The 14,809-nt window shown below is 30.4% G+C and overlaps 1 protein-coding gene across 1 annotated transcript in view; it reads left to right on the top strand.

The window, feature by feature from the left end:
* The first annotated feature begins 329 nt into the window (after window positions 1-329).
* Window positions 330-14,809, top strand: part of LOC107449261 (LIM/homeobox protein Lhx9) — a 59,988-nt gene continuing 45,508 nt past the window's right edge. Inside the window, exon 1 of the mRNA XM_016064750.3 lies at window positions 330-914. Coding sequence (XP_015920236.1) covers window positions 664-914 — 251 coding nt within the window. The 5' untranslated portion in view covers window positions 330-663. The remainder of the gene's footprint in view (window positions 915-14,809) is intronic.

Here is a 14,809-nt window from a genome sequence, read left to right as displayed (position 1 = left end):
AACTAACGCTTTCCCCGAAATCTTCCTATTAAGAAACGTAATTTTTCCTTGCGTCGAAAAAAAAAAGTGCTAAACAAAACAAAGAAGCGAAAGGATCATATAGTGCTATGTGGGAAAAATGCAGAAACGATAACGAAAAGAACCAGAAGGGCGTTTGAAAAATAACAAAAACGCTGGAAAATAAACACAGAAACCTGCTATTCCATTGCCTGCAGGATTGCATCACTTTAACCCCGCCCGTTAGTAACGCCTTCTTAATGTCATTGGTGCAATGAAAAAAGAGGCGTCTCCTTAATGTTTCACTCGTCGGTAGACTAGCCACTTCATCTAAAGACCGTTGTTGGGTCTTGCAAGTGTGACATGCGACGATCTTATTCTTTCATTGTACAAGTTTAGTTGTGTTCTAGACAGCACGTGTTATAGAAATACAATTCATGCAAATTAATTTACATAGTCGTGTTGCATAGTTTTTTCCATATTATTTGATGTTACAAATTATAGATGTTTTAGTTCAAAATATCTGAAATAGTGGCGTTTTGGTAAATTAATGGTGCGTTGGTAAATATTATTGTAACTTCTGTTTTGTTTTTTAACGAAACCACACCAACGGCCACCCTGGTACCATACCAGAGAACCCTTTCTTCGGAAGCGTATGGTCCACAGATGGTAACTAGCCATCCACCGGACAGTCGGATCATGCCTGTCATATCGTCTTCGGACTTTGACACTCCCCCGCCTCCGAACGACTGTGCGGGTTGTGGCCGGCATATAGTGGACCGTTATTATTTAAATGCTGTTGACTTACAATGGCATGTCTATTGTTTAAAGTGTCATAAGTGCAAGGCACAACTAGATGAAGAACTTTCATGTTTTTGGAAAGATGGCCATATTTATTGTAAAGAAGATTATTACAGGTAAGTGTTCCATATGCTCTAATGTTCTATATAAGACAGTGCCATTCTTCTTTTGTTCTATATCAGTAATTCAATAACTCTTTCGACTATTGCTAGAAGCTCATTCCTTTTGCACCAATTTTATTTTGGCCCCAGTTGGACTCAAAATTGGCTGAATATGAATCCTATATGACCAATATTTGGATGCCTATATTTTTTAATATTGGTCCTATATAGGGCCATTATAAGCTTACATAGGAACAATAGAGGGCCTATATTGGCTGAATAAGGAACATAAAATATACTGTGATTCTGACAATTCTATATAGGGCCGATATTGGCTGTAATGTGAATGTAAAATATATGGTGAATCGGACAATTCTATATAGGGCCGATGTCGATAAATAACGGCCATTTGAATGCTTATTGAGCCAAGATATTGATCCAATGAGGGCCCAAATTATTTTGCTGATAGAGTTCCTCCTCCCCAATTCCAGAACTCAAATCATATAATTTACTTATTTAGTTTTTTTCTGACATATTTAAAATGGCAACAGATAGGCATCGGACATTTGAAGGAAATTGCTAATATAATAATAATCTTCCTTTTTTTTTGTTTACCAACTAATTATTTCAGAAAAATAAAATTATGTGCATGAACTAAGGATACAGTAAAATAAGAATACAGTATACTTCGAGCAAAACAACTTAAATAAAGCACAGATAAATGTGCAGAAATGAACTTACTTTAGTTTCGGGTGCAAAAAAACAAGAACATACCCCAGAGTCTAAATTTTTTATTTAGACACTGAGGAGACCCTTTCTCATAATACAATGAAAAATTTGGACACTATAAATGAAAAATTTAGACACTGAGGAAGGTTCTTGTTTTATATAACCAAATTATAGTAAGTTCATTTCTGGATCTTAATTTGTGCTTTATTAGACACTGAGTGCTTGTGCTATTTACACACTGAGGGGGGTTCTTGTTTTATAGAAAACAAAAACCTTTCTCATAATACGATGCAAAATTTAGAAGTTATAAATACAACATTTGGACATTGAGGAAGGTTCTTAATTTATAGAACTAAGTCTATAGTAAGTTCATCCCTGTACTTTAATTTGTGATTTATTTACGTTACTTTGCTTCATAAATAGAATGATGGATAATTTTGCCTTGGCATAATTCTTCTATATTATTTGAAGATTTTAGTGGAAGATACTGTCTAGTTCTATATTATTTGAAAAGTTGAGCGGATGATAATGCCTGCTCGTATTCTAAAAGTGGTGTAAAATTTGGACTTAAAAGCATATAAAGATCCACTGTGTAGCAAAGCTTTAAATAAATAGTTTTTTTTTCCTTCTCACTTTCTCTTGCAGTAGAGAATGCTGAAAGTTCCAAAATATGAGAATTTATTGGATTATTTTTTTTAAAATTGAAGAATCTTCTTCAGTGTTGAAATGCAGAGTTCGATTCTGTGAAAATTGTTCTTTTTCTTTTCTTTTAAATGTTCTCATTTAAATGTCTTTCAGCACATTAAATGTCTCTTCCATTAAGCTCCTTTAAAATTTTTTGCTGTGTCTTACTAGTTTTGGGTGACGTTTTTAAGCATTGTTGATTGATTGCAAAAATTGAATTAAAACCTAAACATCGGCTTAAATTTTTTAAAATTTAATCCAATCATTAGCCCTAGCAGCGAAATTACTTGGGCTCTGATTGGACCAATATTCACATATCAATAAGGTTCCAAAGGGCAGTTATTTTCCGATATTGGCCGTATATGGAATTGTCAGATTCACTCGATATTTTATACAGCCAATACAGGGCCGATATTAGCCCAATATAGGACTAATATTAAAAAATCTTGACACCCAGTATTGGTCCATCAGTGAATGTTCATGTAAGACCATGTACAAGTCTGCTCATGTAAAAATCTTAACAATTGCAAGCATGTGTCTACTTGAAATAAGTGTTTTGTTTCACAGGGTCATTAAATCAACTTAATTGTGGTTCTGCTCTTAATTGTTTATTTGTTGTCCCGAATTGTTTAGTCAATTCATCTTATATGCATCATTAATTTCTTAAATCTAAAGGTGTTGCCATTAACAGTGTGTAACTGCAAAATATATGGAAAGGACTTAATTACAGATTAGATAGTAGTCACGCCAATTGACCATATATAACTGGTTGGGGGAACTTAGCATATTCTTCCTTAATTGAAGTTTTAATTTATTGTAATGTGTAAAATGGTTTTGAAAATATAATTAGATAAATTCCGTATTTATAGTTGTTCTTATTTATATCCAAAATTATATAAATCCCGTAAAAATTGTATATAAAATCTCGTAATTGTATTTAAAGTTGATTATATAGATCCCGTAATTCTACTCAAAGTTGGCGGCTTTTCAATGTTATAATTTATTTATTTAAATTTGAAGGTCTCCAACATTTTACCCCAGAGGGACGCATAAATAAATTTGAAAAATTCAACTTGCCCTACATAACTGTTATCGTTAATTTAAATTACTGAACATTTTAAATTTATTTTATATGTTCGTGTTTTAGGGAGATGACGGTGGAATCAGTTTATTTTGTGTTATCTGTTTGTTATTTTGTTCTGTTTTGTTTTGTTGTACGCGAATTTACACTGAGGAAAAAAGTATGATCGAAACTACCGTAATATGGTAAAATTAACCGTGTTTGTGGCTATAGGGGAACAATAAAAAGCTCGATAGTTTTTACCAAAAGTCTTTGATAATGATTTTGGTAAAATTAACAAATAAAATATGGTTATGTATGGTTATTAAAATAAGTGATTGAAATTGGTAAATATGGTAAAATTTGATAATTTTATTAAGATATATTAAGACGGGGCAAAAAAACCTTTTATTTGGTAAAATTTACTTTTCTGTTTTGTATTCTTTATTAAATGCGTTTACTAATTTTTTATTAAACAAGAACTATAATTTTGAAAATCAGAATTTCTGGTAAACCGTTAACAGAAAAATTACCAAATGAATGGTTTGAACGGTAAAATATTTGCAAAATATAAATTTTTATTTTTACAATTCTATTTATAACCGTATATTTTAGTTTTATTAACCCGAGTTATGTTACTTTTTACTTTTTTTTTTACCAGAAATGCACAGTGCGGTAATTTTACCAGAATTTTTGGCTCCCTGTAAGACACTTTTCACTTTCGTATCCAACTATTATTTTAAATGAAGTGAGATGATTTGGTGAGATACAAAATATCATCAAAGTGGTACTAGTGGCCCCCACGGTACACGCATTTAAAACCCCTAATTTAAACTAAAATCTTAAATAAATAATTCATTAGAATTCTATGCCATAGAACGAAATTCAACTATTTTTCTCCCCGAGCTTATTGTCAGTCCAATATTCTTCATTTTTTAGCTTCATAAGCGTAATATTCTTCATTCTTTAGCTTCATAATCTTAATATTCTTCATTTTTTAGCTTCATAAGCGTAATATTCTTCATTTGTCCAAAATAAGTTCAATTTTTTAGTACAGAAATCAGACATATTAGACAATTCGTATTTATTTTTTTTATCTTTGTTTTATATTCGATGAAGTAATAAATTTCCAAATAGATGATTTTTTAAAAACTTATATTTCGAATCTATTCATCAACAAATAATTCATATCGAATAAAAAGTTTTGTTTATTAAAATCTAAAAGGTACAATTTCTAATTCATTTTTAAATATTTTCGAAGGTATGATCGTTCAATTCATTAATATTTGATTGTATCATTATGTGCAAGTTATTTATGCGCCAAAGTTTGTGCCTATATTGGGCAGATTTATTAGTGTGTCAATAATTTACTCTCTAATTGAATAGTAGTTTTAGAATAGTATAGAAGTTAGTATTAAAATTTAATAGTAGTTTTCACGTGAGTTAATACTTAAAATATTAAAAAGTAGTTTTTCTTTTGAGTATAGAAGTTTATTTGAAATTAACAGAAGTTTTCTTCTTATTTTATAGTTAATTTTTATTTCATACTGAGTTTATACTTAAATTTAATAATAGTTTTCATTATTCATAAATTTAATAGCGCTTTTCTTCTAAATTTATTACTGTATTTAATTGTAATTTTCCCTTAAAAATTAAGAATTGATGAATTTTCATTTTTAGCCATTTTTAACCAATTATTTTAACAATTTCTTTATTTTGTTAAACTAATTATTAGATGCTCTTAATGGTGTATATACCAGCAGCAGTATGTGTAGCAATTAGTATGTAAGCAAGTAGCGTAATAATCATATTTAAATCATAAGGTAGAAGTAAATTAGTACAATTATGTAATACTATTTAATGTATATTTTTATATTACTAGAAGGCAGAGCCCCCTAGTGATACAAAAATATTCATTATTGATGTCAGCTTTAGAATAATACGCATCCAATACATGAATGATGAGTTTCAGTTGTGTATTGATATTCATCGCATTGAATCTTGATGGACAGTACGATATATATAGATGAGACAAAATATCGAAATCGACACTAATGTGCGCATTTATGCGTAACATGGATGTTCCAAAAATATTATCGCGCATGTAAATCAAATCACGCAATACACAAAGCATTGGAAAGTCTTTTTTCTTCTTTTTTTCCTTTCTGTTTCTAATTGTTGAGTCACGCTCCTGAAATATTTATGCAATGTCATTTTATGCTTTTCGAAATGCCTGGTAAATTATGCTTGCGATAAAATTTGATGGATGACTCGCGTAGAAGAAAAATATCGTTATGGTTTTTTATATCTTCTGAGACATTGAATTATTGAGATCGGCTTTGAAGTATTAGATATGAATTCGTGGCTGTTCCAAGAATTATTGCCTATATTGGTAATCTGCACGAAAAGGAAAAACTTGGCTTTTGAGGATTCATAAAATTGTATTCAATTATTTATTTTTGTGTGGTTTTCAATTAAAACTGTACCCGGTAATTCATTTAAAACTGTTTATGCAGTGAAGGAGCTTGAAGGAATTACTACTGGAGAATCGCGATTGAGATTTGTTTATGCAGTGGAAGAGTTGAAAGGAATTACTTCTTGGATAACGCAATTGAGATTTTTTTATTTTAATTTTTTTTTTTATGCTGTGGAAGATTTAAAAGGAATTATTACTTGAGTATCGCAAATGAGATTTTTTTTTATGTAGTAGAAGAGTTAAAAGGAATTACTACTTGAATATCGCGATTGAGATTTTTTTATGCAGTGGAAGAATTAAAAGGAATTATTACTTGAGTATCGCAATTGATATATTTTTATGCAGCGAAAGAGTTAAAAGGAATTACTACTTGGATATCGCGATTGAGATTTTTTTATGTAGTAGAAGAGTTAAAAGGAATTACTACTTGAGTAACGCGATTGAGATTTTTTATGCAGTGGAAGAGTTGAAGAGAATTACTACTTGATTGCGATGGATATTTTTTTTATGAATTATTGAAGCTTGAAATAATCACCACTTGAGTGCTGCAAATTGAATTTTTTTATATAATGAAGGAGCTTAAAAAAATCATTTATTAAAATTTTAATTTATTTATTTTTTATTTATTTATTTTTTGCGATGAATAATTTGAAAAAATCGCAATGACAATTTAAATTTTTTCTACTCTGTAAAAAAATCCAGAAATGTTTCTGCATATATGGGGCAGCTACGGTCCATGTAGTTTTCAAAAACGTTTATAATTTAATATTTCGGAAACTTCTTTCTGTAATATTCGTAAACATTTCGTTGTATTTCAGAAATATTTTGAATAATTTCTTCCAGTTTCGGAATCCCCCCCCCTTCTTTTCTATCTCCTGAAGCAATCAACAATGTCAACCGTCGTCGCAGTCCAGATAATCGCAGTCGTATCGGTTGGCCGGAGTGCCTGAGGCCAGAGTGGCCCTTTACCTCTTCATCATCAGCTGAGAATCGTTGAGGTGGAAACCTTCTGGTCCTTGTAGCCTAGAAATAAGAACAGGAATTAATAGTGGGCCCATTACCCGAGTAAAACTCAAGATAAATCGAATTAACACTTCTTTTATATTAGTGAATTGGAATTTAATAGTTGTAGTGGTGGATACGCTATATTCAGAAACTGAATTGGCTTCAACGGGATTCAGTTTCATGCTTTTGAAAATATAAGAAATGTTCCTCAATTGATCGGGAACATGATATTAAATAAAGTCCTCTGAGATTTTCGGAAACATTTTTGTCAAGTCAAAATTAGTTTCCGAAATTTTATTATTGAATCAGCTTTAAAGAATCACTATTTAATTATCGCTATTTTTTCCCCAGTTTGTAGTAAAAGAAATCTAAAAAATCACTACTTGAGTATCAAAATTTCAATTTTATATACAGTGAAGGAAGTTTTTATTTCATTTTACGACCGTCGTTAGACAGCCGCCCCAATTTTTGGGTTTACGACTTCTAATGTTCAACTCCGTAGCCTTGTAATTTTGAACCCAATCCAGAAGATAAGGGAACTCCTGGACCAAGGATTGGGAGAAATTTGCTTTCGTGGAGAACATTTGGATAGAACTAACCCTCATTTGCGTTACATGGAGAGGAAAACCACGAAAACATTCTACGGTGAGCCTGAAGGACAAGGGGACTCTAATTCATGATCCGTCTACCACTGAGGATATTTTAGGTGAGCACTGTGGTCGGTGCGAGCCGGGTGCGGAATTTGAATCAACCAGCTTTTGCTGGGATCTAACCCGGGTCACCTCATTGGGAGGCGAGCACTCTATTCCCTGAGCCACCAAGGGTCAGTGATGAAGTTAGAATGAAGTACTACTTCAGTATTAGTACCACAATTTCAATTTTCATATAATGTTTAAATTTGAAAGGATCATATTTAAATACCGCATTCGAATACATTTTGTAATGAAAGTAAGTCTAGAAATTTAAGTTAAAATCGGAAATAGATTTTGCCGAAGATACCCGAGACCGACGCGCCGAAGGAGGGGTTCTCGAAATTTCATTCATTCCCCAATTAAGCTTAAATTTTATATGCTGGAAAATCTAAACGTCTGGAAATATTGTATGAAGGAAATTCTCCGTTTCTCCCCGCCAATTCTCTGTAATGAAGTCAATTTCGAGATAGTTATAAAACTGTATACTGGTGTGAATTGTAATCTTTTACCTAAAAATGATGCCAATTACGATTTATCAGAAAAACGCAGAACCTGATTCCCTAGCGATGTCTTCTTACTTTCCGTGTTTCTTATTCTTCTTTTTTCTTTCTTTACTTTCTCATTAAGTTAAAATTTATCACGAGTACTTACATTTTTAATAAATCTCTTCTTTTGCATGAAATGCTTAAATGAAGTTAAGCACATTATAGTTTGCACATAAAGCTTAAATGAAGTTAAAAATCCTCTGTTATACTAAGTAATACTCTTCGTATAAATATTGGTAATACCTTTTCGTAGAAACTATTATTTTTTCCAGATTCACGTAAATAATAAAATGTAAATTACATTCATTTTTTTTATATTATTGAGAAATTATGATAAATAATAAACAAAGTTTCTGTTCATAAATTTCTTCACAGTTCCAATTAAAAATTAATGCTATATATCCATTGTACCAAATAATGACTAATATTCTATTTAGAAACCTCTTTAATTATAAACAAATTTTTTCTGTAACAGTTTGGAAAATCATTCGTTCCAATAATTCGGCTATACCAAATAATGGTTCGAATAAAATTGTATCTAATATTATGTTTATAAGGTTTTCCACCAATAAGCACATTCTATCGGTTACAGTTACAATGAATAATTGTTCCAATATATCCATCATATCAAATAACAGTACTGTTGGAATTATATCTGATATTCAGTTAATAAAGTTTTTCATCTTAAATAAATTCTTCCGGTAACAGTTCCAATGAATAATCGTTCCAATGTGTCACTTATTTCAAATAGCAATTTTGTTGGAATTATATCTGATATTCAGTTAATAAAATTCTTCATCTTCAAACTCTTCCGGTCACAGTTCCAATGAATAATCGTTCCATATGTCTGTTATTTTAAATAGCAATTTTGTTGGAATTATTTCTGATATTCAGTTAATAAAATTCTTCATCTTCAACAAATTCTTCCGGTCACAGTTCCAATGAATAATCGTCATATATCTGTTATTTCAAATAGCAATTTTGTTGGAATTATATCTGATATTCAGTTAATAAAGTTCTTCGCCTTAAACAAATTCTTCCGGTAACAGTTCAAATAAATAATCGTTCCAATGCGTCAATTATTTCTAATAGCAATTTTGTTGAAATTACTTCTGATATTCGGTTAATAAAGTTCTTCACCTTAAATAAATTTTTTTCCGGTAACAGTTCCAATGAATAATCGTTCCAATGTGTCAATTATTTCTGATATTTTGTTAATAAAATTTTTCATCTTCAACAAATTCTTCCGGTCACAGTTCTAATGAATAATCGTTCCATATATTCTTTATTTCAAATAGCAATTTTGTTGGAATTATTTCTGATATTCAGTTAATAAAGTTCTTCACCTTAAGCAAATGCTTCTAGTAGCAGTTCCAATGAATAATCGTTCCAATATATCCGTTATACCAAATAACGGTCCTATAGAAATGCATAATAGAAATCAATGCTTGCGCGTTTCAAGGAGATAAAAACAAATGCCCAGTGTATAAGAACTGTTTTTCTCTCTTCAGATTAAACCTAGTCGTAAATGTCAGTTCGAAAACGTATTCCGTGGGGTGGGGAGAACTTTACCCCCCTTTTCTCTGTGGCTAAATTCTTCTCCCTACTTTTATTTGTTTTTAAGCTGTGAATTCAAGTTTTGTTCCCCTTATCTCCCTTCCCCTATCCATTGGCATATAAGTTGAGAATAGTGTGTTGGCACGCAAATAATGAAATGAAATCGTGTCTTACAGATTAAGGTGGGGGCCCCGCAAACTGTCCATAAACGTGTGTGTGTTCCTCTTTTGCAACATTTTTTGCGCCTTTTTTCGATTCTTTTCTTAGAGTTATTTTCTTTTGTTTTATTGTTATTATTCTTTGTTTTCGAATGTCTTGTGACTCCCAAAGGTTCTCGAATGAGTTCGTTTTATTTCTCATTAATTACCCTATAAAATCGGCTTTTGAAACTTTTTTTTTTGTTTCCTTCCTTCTACAAAAGCCGCCCGCCACCTTCTGCGCGTCGGTGAAGGAGGGAATGTAAAACGATTAATGTGGAGTTCGTGCATTAGATCGATTTTAATCGTAAAATAATAGCAAATATAAAGAAATTTCGAAGATTTTAGACCTGTATCGATACAATGATTCACACTTCGTGGGTTCATTTGGGTAAAACTTTGGAACGTCTGAGGGTGTCTCAGAAATTTTCCATCTTACGTTAAATTTCGATTTTAAAGTAACAATAAAATGCATTCTAAATGAAGTTCCAACCATTTAAATTTTTTTAAACGCTTAAAGAATGTTTGCATTTCCGTTTCTCAGCCAGTTACTTTGATCGATGCGACTTTTTTACTTTTTAGCGTTCAAACGTTTGTTATCGCTCTTCGTCGAACTCAATTGGGTGACCAGAACATAGTGCATTTTTTTTCAAATGATCGATGCAATATGTCAAAACAATATGCTAACACAATAACAATATGCCAAAAACATCTACTGGCATACAAAAAGTTTTTTTTTTTTTTTTCTGATGAAGAAGAAAAAAAGGCGAGAACTTAATTGTCTACCCAATAGTAGTAAAACCGATGCAAACTAACGATATATTTGCAGAAAGAAAAATTAATAAACGTTCTTCAGCATTGAATAAAACTTAATTCTAATTTGTTACTGTTAAGAGAATGTAAACAGAAGATTCTAATCTTGAGTTCGCACTTTATAACTGATTACTGATTGATAATACTACACATTATAGAATATTTGTTGCGAATTCTCATTAAATTGAGGAATGATTTTGACGAAAGACTTTTCATCACTAATCGTTTAGATGCACCCCTACTTTTTTTGACAGATGCATTGATATCAATCTTAACCCCCAGAAACGACCCTCCTAAATGATACATAGAATTGGTCAGTTCCCGGAGTAATCTGAGACTGGCTACTGTGGGAGCTGCAAACGATTTCTTGGAATAGAGAGGGAGTATTTTGTGTAATATTCGGTGTGATTGCATTTTTTCCCACACTTTCCGATGTTCCCACACTTTGTGTTTTCGGAAAAGTCCGTAAATCCTCCGATTTCGATTTCAAAGAAGGTCTTAAATTTTATGACTTTATTTATTTATTTATTCTTTGCTTTTTAGTCCAACCGAGTTTTCGCCGCGTGTTATTTTACGAGATTTACACCAACTTCAGCAAAGTATTCTTAAATTCGAAATGTCTGTTATGAACAAACACATTTTTTAAAAATTAAATTATCTTCTCTTTTTAGACATGCTAATTGCAATCACATAATTGCATCACTAATAATTAACGCATCTAATTGCAAATATCACATAATATATTTATTTATAATTGCAGATGATTTTAATAAAACCGTTATGATTTAAATAAAACTGCCCAACTTCGGTGACCAGATTACTCACCTTTAAAAATAAACTTGTATAACTTATAAAGTTCAATTTTAACCAAACTAAATACATAGACAAATGTATTTAAATATTCTAATTCTTCAACCCCTCTTCCAATCCTAAGACCTTAATTAGTTTTAAGCAATATATTTTATATATTGTTTATAACAAAACTTTTGCACAGTCTAGCTGTTGCCTGCGCAGAAGTACTTTGATTTTGAAATATTTACATTAGTTCCATTATAACTTCCGATTTAAGATTTTCTACATAAATTATGGCTTGTAAAACGAACCATTTAGTTAAAAAATAGTTAGTGAACGAAACTTAGATACTTAACGAAGAATACTACATATTCAGAGCATTATTATCTTATAAGTTTTCTTGGAACCTTTATTTGCTTATTAAATGCAATTATTGATATATTTTTTTAAATACTTTTAATTTTCAAACATTTTGATTTAAAAAAATATTTCAAAATGAGAGAGAGAGGATTGGTTAAAATAATCTTCTATAAATTCAAATGATATAAGGAAAAATTGTATAAAAGTGTTGAGATATGTGTAAACATCTGGAAATGTATCCAAAGACAGAGTCTTTATGCACATAGACAGAAATTGTTTAATCTTTCACCAAATAAATATTCAAAAATTGTATCCGTATTAACAGTAAGTCAGTATTAAAACCATTTCAAACAATACTTCATAGCAATAAAAGATCATAGCAATAAAAGAGGATGTTTCGGCAGATGGTGACGTAATCCTATTTCAGACGAGACTTCTAACTCGGAATTTACTACTATTAGAAGACAGAAGGTGGCATTATTTGAAAATCGAGTTTGGTTGCCATAAGAAGAAATAAAAATAATCCCAGAAACAGAGTCAACGGAACTGCAGCATTATTACGATTACGATTATTCTAAATCGGTTTCGATGTGCGGCTTCTTTTCAAGTCGGTTTTAATATGTCACGGATTATCTTCTGTAGGAAATTCCCGAGTTTCACTGGTAGACGGGACCTATGCCAGACATTTGCATAGATTCAAGCGCTAGAAAGGTAAGAGTTTTGGCGTTTATGGCTTTTAAATTATCGTTTGCTCTAACTCTAGAAATTACGGCTAAGCGTTGGTAATAAACACAGAAAGAGTCATTAAAAGTCGTCTGAAAATTGTTTATGGTTGTATTTGTCCATTTATATTAAATGAAAGTAGAGAAGAAATTCAAGATATGCGTTTTTATTTTTTCCCTTTATGGTGCATACTATTTTGATAGTAATAAAAAGGTTTTTTTTTTTTTTTTTTTTTTTTTAAAAAGCAAATTTTAAATTATTTAAATAAAATTAAATGAAGAGAAATATCTATTATACGTATTTCATCTTTAGTAGTACATGTAGCTATGAGAGAAATAGTTTGCTCGAAGAATTTAATACTTTACATTTAGAGCGAATGTAACTTACTCTTGAATAATTAACGTTACAGATTTGATTAGAATATTTCATTTTACAATAGCGAATATTCCATTTTTTAACGGTAATTTATCCATTTCATATTAAAAGATATCTGTTTTATGACGGAAAATAACCCATTTTCTTACAACGGACAATATCTCATTTGTGACAGATATCCGCTTTTAGCAAAAACTTACAGCATTTTATAGTGAAAAACATGTTATAGCCTATGTGTGTATTATGAGTAATTCATTTTTATTACTGTAAATATGATATAAACTAAAGTTCTAGTACTTATCACGAAAATACTACTATTAATAATTATAATAAAAGTGTCCTGAATTTCTTCATTGAGATGCAATTAACAAAAATTGTATCATCTTTTAATTGTGCAAATATTTATGGCAAATAATTATTGCAAAACTTAAGTGCAAATAATTATTCCAAGAAGTGCAAAAATAAGTATTTAGTACAGAATATAATTATAGTATTCCTTAATTCCATCTGAAATATAAGAAACTCAAGTGAATTATTTGATAATTAACAAAGTGAATGTAATTAAAACTACAATATAAATAATGATGGCACGAAAAATAATTATAATATTCCTTAATTTTATGCCAAATATAAGAAACAAAAATGAAACATTCGATGATTATTAAAATGTGAAGAATTATTGCACACAACAAAATTAACACTGTGTTTATGGGTTTTAGCTTTGAAATAAAATAAATTCAACAGAAACATCATAATTTAAATTTTTTGAATGTTCTTGTAGCAATATTACCTATGTTTCTTGGAGGTTCAAGGTTGTACTCAATTGAGGGGGCAGGGAGAGATGGACAATTGCCCCGAAGTCTGAGGCAGAGGGCCTGTCCTAGGGCTTGTAAAAACTTAGTTCAGTCTTGTGGGGCTTTATTGTTTATTATGATAAAAACTAGTACTAAATGGTAAACAATATGATTTAAGATTGAATTAGGAAATGAATTATTAAGAAAAATGCTTCGGTGTTGGTCAAGTATTTCTTTTTTCTGTTCCGTAAGTAAAATATAAGCACATTGAATGCGGAAAACAGTTTTGCGCTTTTATTATGTAAAAGAGGGAAAATATCACGTGTATTTTAATTTAATTGGAAATAATTCGTAAAAGCGTAAATAAAAGAATCCCTGGGCTTTGTTCTATCATCTCCCACGGAGGAACTGCTTCCTGTTTCGGATATTACCGGAAACAACACTCCGGATATCCTCGACTAATACGCGCGCAATTCATACACAAGTTCCATTTAATGGATTGCCTGTTCGACCAGGTCCTATCTCACCCCACACTTGTCATTTTGCATAGAAAGAGAGTTTAAATGTCAAATGTTAAACATTTAAAATAAAATATAAAACAAACATTATTTTCTCAAAAACTGATAAAGCTTTAAATTTCCTGTATTTCCTGTATTAAGCACAGAGTTTAAAATTAAAACCTCTGCAAATTATTAAATTTTTTTATTTTATTTTATTAAAATGTGTTAATTTCTTCTTTGCATTTAATATGACCAGGGTAATTTGAGAGCAAAAAAATTTATTTTTGTTTGAAAAATTAAATTTAATATTTCCAAAATATTGCTCGGAGAAAAAAAAATTTTTTTTTTTCTGGTGAAATTATTGTACTATATGGTAATGACATTTCTGGTAAAAAGAGCCATAACTCTGGTTAATGAAACCAAAATATAAGGTATTTAAACCATCGTTTGGTATTTTTTCGGTTAACCGGAAACTCTGATTTTAAAAATTATAGTTTTTGTTATCATGCATTTAGTAATATATACAGAAAAGTAAATTTAAACAAATAAATGGTTTTTATGCCATTCTCTAATGTATCATGAAAAAATTACCAAATTTTATCAGATAT

The sequence above is a fragment of the Parasteatoda tepidariorum genome, chromosome 8 (genome assembly GCF_043381705.1).
Source record: "Parasteatoda tepidariorum isolate YZ-2023 chromosome 8, CAS_Ptep_4.0, whole genome shotgun sequence".
NCBI lineage: Eukaryota > Metazoa > Arthropoda > Arachnida > Araneae > Theridiidae > Parasteatoda > Parasteatoda tepidariorum.
This window is presented reverse-complemented; position numbering and strand designations above follow the sequence as displayed.